This window comes from Pyrus communis, chromosome 14, assembly GCF_963583255.1.
Source record: "Pyrus communis chromosome 14, drPyrComm1.1, whole genome shotgun sequence".
Lineage (NCBI taxonomy): Eukaryota > Viridiplantae > Streptophyta > Magnoliopsida > Rosales > Rosaceae > Pyrus > Pyrus communis.
Genome location: NC_084816.1, coordinates 4,224,432 through 4,240,945, shown reverse-complemented (window position 1 = coordinate 4,240,945; position 16,514 = coordinate 4,224,432). Strand labels below are relative to the sequence as shown.

General features: G+C 39.4%; 3 protein-coding genes across 5 annotated transcripts; 2 read left to right on the top strand and 1 right to left on the bottom strand.

The window, feature by feature from the left end:
• Nucleotides 1-366: 366 nt before the first annotated feature.
• LOC137714971 (pentatricopeptide repeat-containing protein At2g30100, chloroplastic-like) lies at nucleotides 367-3,462 on the top strand. The gene is made up of 2 exons (XM_068454158.1): nucleotides 367-1,552; nucleotides 2,048-3,462. The coding sequence occupies exons 1-2, from the start codon at nucleotides 824-826 to the stop codon at nucleotides 2,819-2,821; spliced, it is 1,503 nt and encodes a 500-aa protein (XP_068310259.1). The 5' UTR covers nucleotides 367-823; the 3' UTR covers nucleotides 2,822-3,462.
• Nucleotides 3,463-7,386: 3,924 nt separating this feature from the next.
• On the top strand, nucleotides 7,387-11,819 carry LOC137716056 (ethylene-overproduction protein 1-like). Of its 2 annotated transcripts, XM_068455450.1 has the most exons (5): nucleotides 7,387-7,635; nucleotides 7,752-9,736; nucleotides 10,085-10,376; nucleotides 10,526-10,835; nucleotides 11,087-11,819. In XM_068455450.1, exons 2-5 carry the CDS (start codon nucleotides 7,773-7,775, stop codon nucleotides 11,296-11,298), a joined length of 2,778 nt encoding a protein of 925 aa, XP_068311551.1. In that variant the 5' UTR covers nucleotides 7,387-7,635; nucleotides 7,752-7,772; the 3' UTR covers nucleotides 11,299-11,819. The 2 variants fall into 2 exon arrangements, with proteins under 2 accessions (XP_068311551.1, XP_068311550.1); XM_068455449.1 differs by lacking the exon at nucleotides 7,387-7,635 and having other exon boundaries at nucleotides 7,746-9,736.
• Nucleotides 11,820-11,951: 132 nt separating this feature from the next.
• Nucleotides 11,952-16,514, bottom strand: LOC137714970 (probable inactive receptor-like protein kinase At3g56050). 2 transcript variants are annotated; one of them, XM_068454156.1, is made up of 9 exons: nucleotides 16,358-16,514; nucleotides 16,020-16,158; nucleotides 14,954-15,025; nucleotides 14,674-14,817; nucleotides 14,443-14,577; nucleotides 13,629-14,239; nucleotides 13,270-13,460; nucleotides 13,023-13,155; nucleotides 11,952-12,720 (listed from the first exon to the last, which is right to left on the bottom strand). In XM_068454156.1, exons 1-9 carry the CDS (start codon nucleotides 16,476-16,478, stop codon nucleotides 12,122-12,124), a joined length of 2,145 nt encoding a protein of 714 aa, XP_068310257.1. In that variant the 5' UTR covers nucleotides 16,479-16,514; the 3' UTR covers nucleotides 11,952-12,121. The 2 variants fall into 2 exon arrangements, with proteins under 2 accessions (XP_068310257.1, XP_068310258.1); XM_068454157.1 differs by lacking the exons at nucleotides 16,020-16,158; nucleotides 16,358-16,514 and adding an exon at nucleotides 15,149-15,308.

Sequence of the window (16,514 nt, the reverse complement as noted above, 5' to 3'; positions counted from 1 at the left end):
GAGAATCATCTTTACAAAAAATAAATTAAAACTAAAATTGTTTAGTCAATAATTGTAACAACTAGATCACAATTCGTTTACTCTAATTACTTGACTAGAAGACTCGAGTTTAAATTGATTTTTTTTGAGAAATAATTTTTACATAATAATTTATAATATAACCAGGTTTTATAATTAAAAAATAAAAAATAAAATAAAAAAATTGAAATATACCACAAAAAAAAAAAACCTAGTTTTTCTCATTTCACACGTGACAGTTCCGCGCCAGATTCCGCGAGTAGACTGACTTGGAACACGTCATCAACAGACCCAACGGTGAAAAATCAGAGGTTTGGTTGTCACTGTCAGTGTCACGGAGGACTGTGGTGGCAAGCCTCGGCCATTGCAGGAGCACCTCACAAATCACAATCAATCCACAAACAAAACCCCGCTCTCCTCCCTAAATTCCCAATTTTTATTTTTATCACGGAGGACTGTGGTGGCAAGCGCATGTCTTTCATTTTCTTTACATTCCTCGGGAATTCGCTCTTGGGATTTAGCTTTTCCAGCTGAAGATCCCAAATCCTGTTTGGCTCCCGAGAAAAGTTAGGAATGAGAGAAAGAAAGGTGACGACTTCGAATCGTCGTTCTGGGTTTTCTTCATACTTCAATTCCAGACAAGGGTATGTTCTACTTCGCGGATATTTGACTCGGTTGACGTGAGTTGTGCTTCACAGAAAATTTCTTATATTTTCCTTTTTGCTTTCTTTGATTTTCTTGGCAACCAAACGGAGTGGAAACTGGGTTTTCTCGGTTGAGAAGTTTTGGGATTCGGCTGAAGAAAATGGCCTCTGCTCAGGGGATTGCTTCGCTCACCCGGTTGTGTTTTGCGGTTAAACGGCACCGTTTTATCGGTCTCCAGGGTTCTTCGGCTCAATCTTGCGCTAGGGGTTTTCCCATATTCTGCAAACAACCAAACCCCATCTTGGTCATTGCGAAATCGAGCCAAGTTCGAGACTTTAGGGTTTTCAATTCGGTTCAATTGGACCAGTTCGTGACCAGCGACGACGAGGGCGAAATGGGTGAAGGTTTCTTTGAGGCAATTGAGGAATTGGAGCGGATGGCAAGAGAGCCGTCCGATGTTCTTGAGGAAATGAACGACCGGTTATCGGCCAGAGAGTTGCAGCTTGTGTTGGTGTACTTTTCTCAGGAGGGTAGGGACTCATGGTGTGCCCTTGAGGTGTTTGAGTGGCTCCGAAAGGAGAATCGGGTCGATAAGGAGACGATGGAGCTCATGGTTTCGATAATGTGTAGTTGGGTCAAGAAGTTGATTGAGGGGGAGCATGGCATTGGGGATGTGGTGGACCTTCTTGTGGAATCGGATTGTGTGGGTTTGAAGCCGAGTTTTAGCATGATGGAGAAGGTGATATCTCTGTACTGGGAGATGGGTGAGAAGGAAAAGGCGGTTTTCTTTGTGAAAGAGGTGTTGAAGCGCGGAATTGTTTATTCGGCGGAAGACGATACAGATGGGCATAAAGGAGGGCCGACTGGCTATCTTGCTTGGAAGATGATGGTAAATGTTTGTTTACTGTTGTCCTCAATAATATTCTATTCAATTGTGAAATGTACTTGTGAATTTATATGCATTTCATTTAGAACTGTCCACATGCCATTGGTAGTGATAGGATTTTTGGATTGTGGGTTTGTCTTTGAGTTGAATTTACCTTGCCATGCTGAATTATTAGGATGGTGCGTCCATTTTTGATGAATTTAGCGGTTTCCCCCGTCATAGAACTAGTTTTATTACTAGAGTATACGTATCAAATGATGATGTGCAGATTGACCAACCGGGGTTATGTCAGTGAATTATAGCCAAGGGATTGCCATTCATTACACAAATTGTTAATTATTATTGTTACGACTGGTTAGCTAGCATAACTTAAATCAGTAGAAAGGAAAACTGTTAGCATTAGTTGGGTTTGTATTCATTTGTCGTAACGTATATGTTCAAAAAAAATTTAAGAGTTTCCAAAGGTTATGAATGAAACTATTGAATGTGTTTCTGCAGGTTGAGGGTAACTATAGGGATTCAGTGAAGTTGGTGATTCATCTAAGAGAATCTGGGCTGAAGCCAGAGGTCTACAGTTACCTCATTGCAATGACAGCTGTGGTCAAGGAACTAAATGAACTTGCGAAAGCTTTGCGGAAGTTGAAAGGTTTTGCGAGGGCTGGGCTGGTAGCTGAATTTGATACAGAAAATGTTGGCCTTGTTGAGAATTATCAGTCAGATCTTATAGCTGATGGAGTACAACTGTCCAATTGGGTGATTGAGGAGGGAAGTTCTTCACTCCATGGGGTGGTTCATGAGAGGCTCCTGGCTATGTATATCTGCTCTGGATGTGGCCTTGAGGCCGAGAGGCAGTTGTGGGAAATGAAACTTGTTGGTAAAGAGGCGGATGCTGACCTCTATGACATAGTTTTAGCCATCTGTGCTTCCCAAAAGGAGGCCAATGCCATCAGACGGTTGCTTACAAGAACAGATGTTTCCAGCTCTCTGGGTAAAAAGAAAAGCTTATCGTGGTTGCTAAGAGGTTACATTAAAGGGGGACATTTTGATGATGCTGCAGAAACAGTAATAAAAATGCTTGATTTGGGTTTGCACCCGGAGTTTTTGGATAGGGCAGCTGTGCTGCAGGGACTACAGAAAAGGATCCAACAATCTGGCGGTGCAGATACTTACCTTAAACTTTGCAAGCGCCTCTCAGATGCCAATTTGATTGGGCCGTCTCTTCTATATCTGTTTATAAAGAAATATAAGCTATGGATCATAAAAACTCTTTAAAGGACATTGGCAACAAGTTACGAGAATCCAAGTATAGTTTTGTTTGTGAACATTTTGTAGCACCGGGACTTTAATTCCTGGTGCGTTTTACATGATAGTTTTGTATAGTTATGGGTGGGTATGAGATTTGGTCGTAATTTGGCATGGCCGAATCATGGAGGCAGGTTAACTGTGATGTCCAAAAAGTTCTCTTGGTGATCTTCGTATAAATACTACAGGTATGTTTTGCCGGTTTCTTGACTTGTTCTGCTTTTAGAATTTTCATATTTCTCATGCATCTCTGCCCCAGACTTAACAGTTGCATCATGAAATTATGTTATCGACTCTGCGTTTCACACTTCTTTTGTAATTAGGATTGATGCATACCAGTAAATAGAAGAAAAGAAAAGTATGTTTCTGTTAGAATTATATTCCTTTTGTTGCATTAGATCATCACCAAGTCAGTAGTAGTTCATGCATCTGTGTGGCTATCCAGGGCCCAAAGTTCTAACTAAACTATTAACACAATGAAAGATGTGTGAACTACTACTGACTTGGAGATGATCTAATGCAACAAAAGGGTAGGGTGGGATTCTTAAGCCATCTTCAATCGAAGGGTCTAGAGGGCCAGAGGGTCGAAAATAGCTTGAAAACCGTCTTCAACCGAGGGCCAGGCCAAAGGGCTTGTGGGTCCTACTGGACAAAAAAGGGCCAAAGTGCCAACCGACCGGCCCAAAGTAGCCAGCCAGCCCGAGGCGGGCCACATGGTGATGTCATATTTGATTTTTTTTTTATTTTTTTTTTTACAAAATTTAAAATTTCTATTTTTTTTCTTCTATAACTTACTAAGTCATTAAATAACATTAAGTAACATGAAACAACATTAAACAATATTAAATAACATTAAGTAACATTAAACAAAATAAAAAAAAAATTAACAACATGAAACTTAAACAACATTTTTAAAAACATTTAACAACATAAAAATTATTGACAATCCATAACATAAAATTATTGAGGTAATTTAATTTAAGTAACCATAGTAGTTCAATTAAAATAATAAATTATGTTTGACCCTATAACCTTTTGGCCCTTAGTTGAAGATGGTTTTTTTTCATAGGGCTATGTTTGGCCTATGGTCATCTGGCTCTTCGGTGGGACATGGTAAGAAATATGGTCATGCACTGTTCATTGAAATATTAATTTCGTAAAGGGCCAGAGGGCTAAAACAAGCCATCTGACCAGCCTTCGGTTAGAGATGACCTTAGGTTACATGTAAACGAGACATATCCCCCTCCCTACTTCACTATTTGTGGGACATAGTGTGAGTAGATATAGGAGGATTTATTCCTCGCCGCACCAAAGTTTTTCTCGTGCAGACGAGGATGACATTTGGGAATCATGAATGGATTTAAAAGAGACCATGAATCAATCATGAATAGTTGGTTTGCTTCCTTATAAATGCTAAGGGACTCTCTCAAAAGTGAAACTCTTCATAGACTTTTTGACACCTCGTGTTTTTGGCAATGTTTTACAATGTTGACATGGGAATTGACGTTAGCATTTCTCCTCTTCTTTATTAATCTGTCTCTTTTGTCGCAATTAGATAGTAGAAAATGCATTGGCTATATAAGATGCTTAGGAGACTCAAAGTGGGACTCTAAAGACTTTCTACCATGTCATTGTTTAACATCAATTTTTGTGCTAATATTATAAAACATTGTGCTGAAAACATGAGATAACAAAGAGTTCCACTTTTGAGAGTTTTGCTTAGCATTTATCTTGGCTATGTATGCATAATTCAGTTTTTTTTTTCTTTCACTAGAGCTGGCGTTGCTTTATACTGTTTCCCTTTTTTTTTCTCTCTCTAATTATTGACTTTAATTATATTAAGTAAATTGCAAGAAATCTAATTATTGAGTGGGTGCAATCTTGCTTCACGTGTAAATTATGTGATGGATTATGAAGTTGATAATTTTGTATGTGCTTTGTGGTGCTGCTGCCTGCTGATACGGGAACTGTATAGCTGGCTGGACATCTCTGTTCATAATCGTCCTGTCACCCGATGATGTGTTACACTGGAAAATATTAGGTCAGGCGGCTTGACTACGTGTCTTGTCCCGCCATCTAATAAGATGTCGCTACATCGTCATTTACTTCTTCCTTAGACTTACATTGAAGTATATTGACACGATACAATATTGATTATGTGAATAATAAAAATAACATGTCGATAGTTAATGGCGTGTCAATAGTAGGTCGTAGGATAGGCCATGTAATTTGACTGTCAAACTCAAAATTCTCTCGTGTTACACACAAACAATGAGGAATGTCCCAAACATTCTCCTAAAAGAGTTGTGATAGGGCTAGTTGCTCACGCACCTCTTCCTTATCCGGCAATGAGAGAGACTGAAAGAGGAGTTGCGTGGAACTGTACCCGTTTCATTTGATATGGGCAAGCATCCATGCTTGTTTGGATGCATTGTAGGAGATACTTATTTAGCAGACAAAAGGATCACTTGGCATCACCTGCACAAGATGGTGCCATTTAGTCTGCTCTGTCAAGAACAGAATTGGATCCTCTCCTGAGCAGGAGATCAGGATCCTCCTGATCTAATAACATGGGCCGTTGGATTTTGATCCAACGGCTGTAAATAGACGGTCCCTCTAAAAATTATAATAATTATAGCCGTTGGATCAAAATCCAACGACCCATGTTAGTGAGTCAGGAGGATCCTGATCTCCTGCTCAGGAGAGGATCCAATTCCGTCAAGAACTTCTGAGAAACAAAGGACTATAGAGCATACACGTGGTCTTTTAGGCACGTAGCTTCATCCGCACGTGATTAGATTGGTCTATTACTATTTTTGTTTTGAGGTGAATTAGTAATAATAATATTATTAATTTTCTCTTCCTTTGTTATTTGAGAAAATTGTAGCAACAATTTTAACTTAATTAGAGCAATGGTCCATCAACGAAAAACTCATGATCATTGGTCTTTTAACTTATCAAAATGTACAGCTAAGACCTATTTCGTCAATTTCATTAGAATTAGGTCAAAATAAGTCATGCTGGAATGACTATTGCTTCAATGAGGTTAAAGTTGAGAGATCATTACTCCAATTGGATTAAAATTGAGGGGCTATTTCTCCAATTGGATTAAAATTGAGGGACCATTGCTACAATTTTTGTCATTTGGTTTTCCATATTTGTTCCTTGATTTAACCTCATGTGCGTGACCCGTGACTTGTTTTGGTGGAAGTTTTAACAGAGTTGACGAAAAGAAGCATAGTTGCACGTTTTAATGAGTTAAGGAACCAATGATTATAAATTTTTAGTTAAAAAATTCTTACTCCAATTGAGTTTAGATATAGAAATCATTGCTACAATAATTTATCCTCGTTATTTTTATTAAGATAAGCATGCAAGTTGTAGAGATGTCGTTGGCAGAGATGCTCGACAACTTCCAATTATTTGCAATTGAATATTTAAAGGCATAAGCGGTGGCGCGAGAAAGACCAATAGATGTAACCCTAAGTTTAAATTACTTATCAAAAGCCGAAACACGCATTGTTTTAGATCTAATCTCTTCTTAAGCCCATTATTAATTTGGTCTTTGAGTTCCCCATTATTTAATAAAAATGATAATTAATTGAGTTAGATGGCGATTTGCTGTAGTTGCAAAAAATAATTATGTTTATGTATTCTGATGTGAAAAATAACAATTTATCCACTAACGTTATTGTTTGTAAAAGAAATAAGATAATTAATTGATAATTTTCTTTAAAAAAAAATTGAAAATTAGCTTCTTATTTTGCTAAATGATGTATATTCATACAGATAAATGTTACTTGTAAAATTGGCATCCAAAATTAGCGTATGCAAAATCTAGAGTTGGGATATTTGTTTGGGTGGTGTCTAATGTATGGTCATTAAAAACCAATTTGTTGGAGCATGCATGAGCATGATGTAGACATTTAACCACTAATTGAACACAATCACAAGATTAGTGCATTGTTTATAATATAATAATGTGGCTTTTTATATTAAAGATCAACGTCTATGCTTTTCTTGCACCAACTACTTCTTCAGCTAGCGTGGTTTTTGTTGCAATATTGAAGGAGATTCAAAATTCGAATCTTCATGGCTAGTTTATCAAAAAGAAAAGAATGTCTAGTGATAAAACGACGGTACATAACGCAATGAAGTTGAGAAAGGTAATGTGACTAATTTACTTCATATGGTATTGCAAAAAAGAAGTTGCCTACTCGTACCTAAAAAGAAAATAAAAGTTGCCTAATTATAAGGATCGATCATCTATTTGGTGAGCCAAATGACCTTTACTTAACATTCAATTTGTCCTTAATCCACATTTTGTAGTAAATTAATCATTAATCCAGCTTATGATAAGCTTAGATAGAAAATTAACCAGTTGACCAACTTCACTTGGGAAAGGCTAATTTTCCCAACTTGAAGCGCCACGTGGCATCCTTGTAGTGGTTGACAACGGTGGGTGCTGCTGAACTGACTCCGATATACAGAAAAAAAATCCTTTGCTTTGGAGTTCGCCATCTAAACAACAAAAACTTGCACTTGTCCAAAAAAAAGAAAAAAAAAATTAACATAAACTTGCCGGTTAACCAAAACCCCTTTGAGCGCAGAGTGAGAAAGACAGAGTCTTTAGAGAGAGAGGGGAGATAGAGGGGAGAGAGAGTACAACCCATGAAAGAAAAGAGAAAACCCAGAAGCAGAAGCCATTTTCTTCCATTTATTTTCTCGGGAAACAAACACCACATTGGCCTATAGCCTGCTTCACCAGCTCTCTCTTCCCGGAGGTAAAAACTCAAAACTCAGACATTATTCTGTGTTTGTGGTGCTTTTGCAAAAGCTCAGAACTTTACAAGTCTTATTCTCTGTTTGTTTGTTTTTGTTCATATATATATATATGCAGAAGATTTACTGCCATTTAGATATGCGAGGTCTGAAGCTTTTAGACCGATTCACAAGCACACAAGTCCACGCTGTAAATCCCACCGAACCCTCCAATGGCAAAACCCATGGCGGCGTTTCGAGAGCTAAGTTTAATTCCCGTCTGATTAAGTCATTTGGGTCGAACTCAAAGCCCAAAACTTTTAGCTCGGGCTCTGGTGCTGAAGCTCTTCTGCTTCCCTGTGGAGTCCCAGCAACTGACCTCCTTGAGCCCTCCATAGACCCCCACCTTAAGCCCTCTGATTTCGTCGAAAACTTGGCCGACTTGTATCGCCGGTTGGAAGGGTGTTCCTCTCAATCTGAAAGGTCATTGTTGTGCGTTGAGCAGTACTCTCTGTTGAGTGGTCTTGGTGATCCCAAGCTGCTTCGACGGTCTCTGACAGCTGCTCGACAGAATGCTGCTGATGTGAACGATAAGGTTGTGCTCTCAGCGTGGTTGAGGTTCGAGAGGAGGGAGGATGAGTTTGTGGGGATGGCGGCCATGGATTGTGGCGGGCAAGTTATGGAGTGTCCTAAGGTTGCTTTGGTGAATGGGGTTGATCTGAATTTGGTTTCGGGTCATTGCCAATGTGGGAAAGACGCTGCTAAAGCTGTTAGTGCGCCTGCTTTTAAGGGCAGTGAGTGTGTGGGTTTAGATGAGGAGGAAAGTGATGTTTCATTCTGTATAGGAGATGAAGAAATTAATTGTAGAAGGTGTAAAATTGCGTCGCTTTCTAGCCCTTTTGAAGCTATGTTGTATGGATCCTTTAAAGAATCGAAAAAGGGTAGGATTGATTTTTCAGAAAATGGGATATCTGTGAAGGGAATGAGAGCTGTGGAAGTGTATAGTAGGACTAGGAGATTAGACTTGTTTAGTCGTGAGATTGTTGTCGAGTTGCTTTCGTTTGCGAATAGGTTCTGTTGTGAGGAGATGAAGTCTTCTTGTGATGCTTATTTAGCTTCATCCGTCGACAACATTGATGATGCATTGGTTCTTATTGAATACGGTTCGGAGGATATGGCATATCTTCTTGTAGCTGCCTGCTTGCAGGTGCTGCTGAGAGAGCTCCCAAGTTGTCTGCATAATTCAAGGGCGATGAAATTTCTTTGTAGCTCCAAGGTTAGGGAGGGATTAGCCATGGCAGGGTATGGTTTCTTATTGTATTATTTCTTAAGCCATGTGGCAATGGAGGAAAGTATGGTGTCAAACACAACTGTAATGTTATTAGAGAGGTTGGAAGAATGCGTAACGCAGAGGTGGCAGAAGATGCTTGTGTTGCATCAATTGGGTTGTGTTTTGCTTGAGAGAAGAGAGTATAAGGAAGCCCAGTTTCGCTTTCTGGCTGCAGCTAAGGCAGGTCATGTCTATTCAGTGGCTGGTGTTGCAAGGACGAAGTACAAACAGGGGCAACAGTATTCGGCATATACGTTGATGGGCTCTATTATCAATGAGTATAAACCAGCAGGGTGGATGTACCAGGAACGCGCCCTCTACAACATCGGTAAGGAAAAGATTTTGGATTTGAGCACTGCAACTGAATTAGATCCCACTCTTTCATTTCCATATAAATATAGAGCAGTTGCAAATTTGGAGGAGAAGCAAATTAGAGCAGCCATTTTGGAGATTGACAAAGCTGTTAGGTTTAAGTTGTCACCCGACTGTATTGAATTGCGGGCTTGGTTCTTCATTGCACTTGAAGATTATGAAAGTGCTCTCAGAGACATTTGCGTTTTATTAACTTTGGAACCCAATTACATGATGTTTCATGGAAAGGTTAGTGGGGATTACTTGGTGGGGCTTCTCAGCCTTCGGGTTAAGCAATTGAGTGAAGCTGAGTGCTGGATGCAACTATATGATCAATGGTCGTCTGTTGATGACATTGGATCTCTGGCTATCATACATCAGATGTTGGGACATACCCCTCGAAAGAGCCTCCTGCAGTTTCGGCAATCTTTACTCCTTCTACGGTTTGTTTTTCTGATCGTAGCTATCGTCTTCTGTGTTATCCAGCTACAATCTTTGTGTAATACACTTCCTGTTATCTTTTACTTATAAAATGTCATCACATAGTCATGATATCTGGATTATTTTTTAGCCTAATTTGATTGAAATGTTCGATATTTGTAGAATTAGCAGCTTTTCTTATTATTTAGTATAAAACCTACCGCACATTTGAATCACTTCATATCAAAATGTAGTTGGATTAATGAAATTTATATGCTGATTTATCAATATTCAATAATAAGCGAAATGTGCTGGCAATGTAGAACTTTGACTTCACCGATGTAAGCTTCCTGACTTATGAACTTTATTAGGTTAAATTGTCAGAAGGCTGCAATGCGCAGTTTGCGGTTGGCAAGAAATAATTCTGGCTCTGAGCATGAGAGGCTGGTCTATGAAGGGTGGATTTTATATGACACCGGAAATCGTGAAGAAGCTCTCACAAAGGCGGAAAAGTCCATTCACATTCAGAGATCATTTGAAGCTTTTTTCCTTAAAGCGTATGTACTGGCAGATGCTAGCTTGGACTCAGACGCATCATCTCATGTTATTCAACTGCTGGAGGAAGCTCTCAAGTGTCCTTCAGATGGTCTTCGTAAAGGACAAGTGAGAATTGTTTCGTTATGTTCACATTCTTCATCATTGTACATTCACATTCTTGTTCAATAGAGTATTCTGATAGAATTATTATGCTTGCATTCTTTATCGTTGTACCTTCACATTCTTGTTTGACAAGTTATTCTGAAAATTTTCAGGCACTAAATAACTTGGGGAGTATATATGTAGATTGTGGTAAGCTAGACAAGGCTGCGGACTGCTATGTGAGTGCTCTTGACATCAAACATACAAGAGCTCATCAAGGGTTGGCGCGTGTTTATCATCTTAAGAATCAACGAAAAGCTGCATATGATGAGATGACCAAACTCATAGAGAAGGCACAAAGTAATGCATCAGCATACGAGAAACGTTCAGAGTACGGTGATCCCAAGATGACAAAGAATGATCTCAATATGGCATCACAATTGGACCCATTGAGGACATACCCGTACAGATACAGGGCAGCAGGTAACCATTCTGACCCCTTAATTTTATTTCTCATTTCCCCAATTTTCTGCACTTTGTTGTCAAAGAAGTGGTTGAGAATCCAATTTCTTATTGTAAAACACACATCTACCACTCATTTAGCACTCGCATTGCCAAGTACACGAACTTTTCTTTTGTTTTAGGCTTGCTAATAGTCTCTGATTAGTAGGAAGAGTTTTTGTACTTGTGAAACCGAAAACATTGTGCTAATGTATGGAGTCCCATGACAACAGTGTTGATGGATGAACAAAGAGAGACCGAAGCTATAGAAGAGCTTTCGAGGGCCATATCTTTCAAGCCTGACTTGCAAATGCTTCATCTTCGAGCTGCATTTCACGAGTCAATTGGTGATTTAAGCTCTGCTCTCCAAGATTGTCAAGCTGCTCTCTGCATGGACCCCAACCACACAGACACTATCGATTTGTATAATCGAGCAAGGGATTGAGATGATAATTAGCATGTATATATGCTGCTCACGAGTCCAGTGTGTGGGAGACTTCATCTTTAATGTTGAAGAGAGAATATTACAGGGGCTTCATTGTTCGAAAATGTCTCCCAGAAACCATGATCTCGAAGACTGTTCAGCTGCAAACCCACCCGGCAATAAGAAGTATGGTTCAAGGGAAATAGACTATGAACGGAATGCTTTTGTGTCTATGACATTGTCGATAGATTGCAATTAAACTTGAACTGCAAGCCGGAAGCAGCCTTGTTGACCACTCTAGCTGGAGATGGTTATGCAAGAAAGAATCACATAGGGGCACAGGCTGAAGATTAGCATTCCATTTTCCCACTTTTTTTTTTTCAAATTTTAATTTTTAAAATTCTCAATCATATTACCTTGAGAATTGTTTGATGCCAATCGATGAGAAAACGGATCTCCTATACAATCCCATTGTACATGAACAAATCTGTGAGGACATCTATACATCTCAACTATTGAAACATATTTCAGATTTTCTTTTATTCTGTTTCTGTTTAATTTTGCCGTCAAGATCATGCAGAGAATCTGCAAACGATGGTTGCCCTCGAAAGGTTTGCCGTAATTTTCAGACCTCGAAGATGAAACTTGAACATGGAAAACGTTAAACGGAGGCTTTCAGCACTCGGAAAGTCAAATTTTATTGATTTCAGACGTATATTTTCGTGTATACAAGAAGCTTAAAATTTTGCACTTTGACAGTTATCTACAACACCATTCCTCTGACTTACTTAGATATCACACAAAATAATAAACAAATAGACAAGAAAATCAAATAGTTTCACGATCAGTTTCCTTCTGTTGACATAATTTCAAGTTCTGCCCACCAAAGAGGTGATAGTTTCGGTGTGGCTCCGTCAGGCCCCATGGCTGTGATTTCCTTTAACCTACCTGCGATCTCTGTCATTGTCGGTCTTTGTTTCCGGTCAGGATGGACGCAGTCTTTTATCACTCGAAACAGTTCGCTTAGCTCTCCTTCTTGGAAAGAGTTTAGGGTAGGATCCACTATTTCTCTCAAGGATTTATCTCCTTTCAGATAGTGTGACGCCCAGTCTTCAAGAGAACCGTTTTCCACGGAGTATGGAATCCTACCGGTGATCATTTCAAACAATATTACCCCGAAGCTGTAGACATTGCTTTCTGGATCTGTGGACATGGAATCGCGAAGCTTCTTGTCAACGGATCCCATCTTCGCTGTTGTCACTTCACTCAAGAAGGTAAAATCGGATATTTTGGCTGCGTAGTCTTCGGTCAGGTATACAGAGGATGATTGCAAGTTCTTCTGAACTATAGGTGGTTTCAGTTGGTGCATGTACTCTAGACAGTATGCCATGCCCATGGCTATTCGTAGTCGCATTCCCCAGTCCAAGTGCTCTGCTTCTTTTACTGCAAGACAAAAATTCGATATTATCAAAACTGTGCATACCAGCAGGTATATTACCGCTTAAAACTAACTCGAACGTTTCACTTTTTTCCTGGAAATAATGTGAGAATTCTCTGTAAACTCGCAGAATTTACTTGACATGCATGTATGTATGAATGTGACAGAGGTGGACATGATCACGCGTGCAAGCACGCGAACACACATAAGCCTTCTGTGCAAATGCTTTTTGATTACGAATATGCCATATGAAGTACAGATTGACTTCATTAATATTTTCTTCACAACATAGAGAGAAAGTACTCACTGTGTAGATGCTCAAAAAGCGTTCCATTTGGAGCATACTCAAAAACCATTATTCTTGTGAATGGTTTCTCTTCTTTGCAAAACCCGATAAGATTTACAAAGTTCTTGTGGTTTACTTTGGACAATGTTTCTATCTGCAAAAGCAAAAAAAGACATGTTTATAGAGAATAGACAGTGACCGATGTGGCAATTAGGGACTCTCGGACTAAATATTGCAATGACTTTCATAGACATTGTTTCCTATGTACCTTCTTTCTGAACTGAGCCTCCAAACTTTTAGTCCAGCCTGCAGCAGATTCCGTTGTGATCGATGTCACAGCTATTTCTACCCCACTTGAAAGAGTTCCCTTATAAACGTTGCCATCTGAGAGAGATCCAATTACATTACTGAAATCTTCACAAGCTGCCTCAAGTTCTGATCGGTTCAGCTTTGGTACACCTGAACACAGTTCAACAAGCTGATTATTTGAAACATGTATGGAATTTAACTGGAATTTTGACCACCCTGAATCTAAGGGAATCAGATGTGAATATATACATACATGTATACATGCACAAGTGTTTAAGGTTGCGTGTGCAGGAGCCTGAGTATTCTCACAAATCTCACCTGTTACAAATGCTTTCTGCAACTGCCCGCTTAACCCGGTGGCCCAGGGCTTGACAGTAACAACTTTACTGCTTCTGGCGACAATAATGCCAACAACCGAAAGGAATATCAATAAACAACCCGCAACAATGCCTGCGCATATAATAACTACACGATGCCTTGAATTCGAATTGCTTTGAACCACTTGACTTGGACTTGAAGAAGGGGAAGGAATTGGTGCTGGACTGGACCCTGGTGTTGGAAAAATAGTAGTTGGTGGATTTCTTGGGACTGGAGAGGCGGGAGTTGGCGCTACCCAGGGTGAGGGTGAAGGAGCCGGAAAACTACTTGAGGGAGATGCAGAAGGAGAAGATGATGGTGATGGTGATGGTGATGGTAAAGGGGAATCTAATGACAGTGAAGATGAAAATGTTGATGGTGGCAATGAGACCGAAAATGGCTGTGAAGGTGGTAAAGAAGGCTGATGAAGCGGTGGTGAGGAAGATGAAGAAGCAGAAGTTGGTAATGAACCGCGTTCATTTTCTTTAGCCCTTCTGAATCTGGACGGTGCTTTGTCATCTGCCACCTGCTGCAGCCTACGGTGAGCTGCATCTTCAGGTTTGGCAGTGCTCCTAACAAAAAAAGGAGGTCATCATAAACTGAATGAAGGAAATATATGTTACAACGTACAAAACTGATTGTAATACTTCCCCATAGAAATTTTTACAATACTGTGAGAAGAAATGAACTAGTTTTTAGTAAACTAGGTTTGAAATTCTCTGGCAGTTTATATGTCGAATCCAAGACATAATATTAAATCAGTTTAACTTCCTACCAGCTGATAGATCTGCTCGTACAGAAAGCGGCATCTGTTAGTCGTCGATCCTGATCTACCTGACATTCCAAAAGCATCTTCAATTGGTGGAGTTCAGAAGATATGGAACCAAGAAATCTGTTATTGTCAAGTAAACTGCAATAAAAATCACAAGATGAGTTTAGTGAAATTGTGGAAGCCATTAGAGAATAAGACTCGTGATCCCAAACAGTTCGAAAAAGATGTGCGTACAGAGTAGTAAGAGACGGATTGTTGCTGAAATCAGATGGGAAAGGTCCAGTAAAGTTATTGTATCCCAAGTCCAAAACCTCCAGCTCCATTAACTCTGCGATCTCCCTCGGAATGTTTCCAGTAAACGAATTATTGCGTAAAATGCTGAAGTAAGAAGTACCAGATTCAGAGTAATGCCTTGAAGCAAAAGGTTGAAAAAAAAAAAAAAATACATAAAAAAAAAAAATAATAATAATAATTGGAGTCCTTTTGTTGGACTTGGAACCAGTAATATTCTTACATAGATTTTATGTAAGCCAGCTTCCCTAAATCAGGAGCCAACGTTCCTCCAAGACAAAGATCTCTCAAATTCCTGCAAGTTGTTTCAAATGTAACATTAGGCTGACATGACCATGAATTAATATAGTAGATGGAAGAGTTTCCAAACACATATGATTGCCAGATATAAATCTTTAAAGATTTATGATTTCCCAACACTTTGTTTTAGCAGATCTCAGCATCGGTGTTTTTTTAAAGGATTGCCGTTTCCAGTCACCTTGAAGCTTCAAGCTAGAACACTGGCAGAATAAATTTATTCAGTGATATATGAAACCCCTCCTTCAAATCATGTTAATAATCAATGCAGAAACACTTCTTCACAACCACTGTTCTAAAAATCCCCGCCTAGGCACTAGGTTGTTGATCACCGTCCTGATTAATGCCTAAGCATTTGAAAATTAAGAAATGGTGCTTAGACCTGCTGTGGCTCCCACCTAGACCGCCTAGGCACTTGCCTAACCCGCCCAGACCCGCCTAGGCACCCACCTAGGTTGCGACTCACTTAGACAGAAAATAGATAACTTTCATTTTGCATTTTATTTTTTTCAATAAATTGTAAGAAACTTGTTGAATACTTAAATGAATACACACTATATGCATGTTTCCCATGTTTTCATTATGTTCCAATACCTCCTAATATATATATATATGTCATTCTATTTTGTAGTTTATAATGAAATTATATATATTTTAAGTATAAACAGACCCTTATTTACACGAAATATAATAGATTTACTTAAATCCGCCTGGTCCCCCTAAGCACCCGTCTAGGCGCTAGGCCCTAGTTTGCCGCCTGACTAGCGCCTATCTTTTTTTAGAACCTTGTTCACAACGCAGAATGAGAAACAATTTTGTTACTCTATAACACTCAACAAATTCACAAAAACCATTTCCTATTTTGGCATGGAAGAACTTCAAATGATTTGAGCCGTGTTCTAGTACCACACAATAATTACTCGAAAACAAGATGCCGAAGCAAAAGATAATAACTTAAACAAAATAGAGATTTATCAGCAAATGCCACTCACAAGATGACCACTTTTCCATCCGAGCACTCCACCCCGAACCAGGAACAATGATCATTTTCTCCACCGTTGTTGTTCCAATTCGATAAAGCCCCAAAAGGGTCTGTCACCACCCTGTCCCTGAACCTCAACAACGCCAAACCTACATCCAAACGCCACCCATTTATCAGAAACCAAAACCCATTAAGCAGCTGACCAAAAAAGCAATAACCATTAAGCAGCTGACCAAAAAAGCCAAAACCCGATGAGCAGCTTATGAAAAAAGCCAAAAGCCATTAAGCAGCTGATTGGAAACTGTACGGAAATACAGAAGAACGAACAAGTACTGCTAGTTCACAGACCTTCAATGTTAAGAGACCAGCACGGGCTTAGATTCTGATGAAACAGTAAAAGAAACACCACCGCTACCACCGGAATCCGGCGGTGCTGAGAAAATCCAGAAACTCTCCACCTTTGATCCATTAATTCCCACGTCAACAGAATAAAAATTACCCAAGC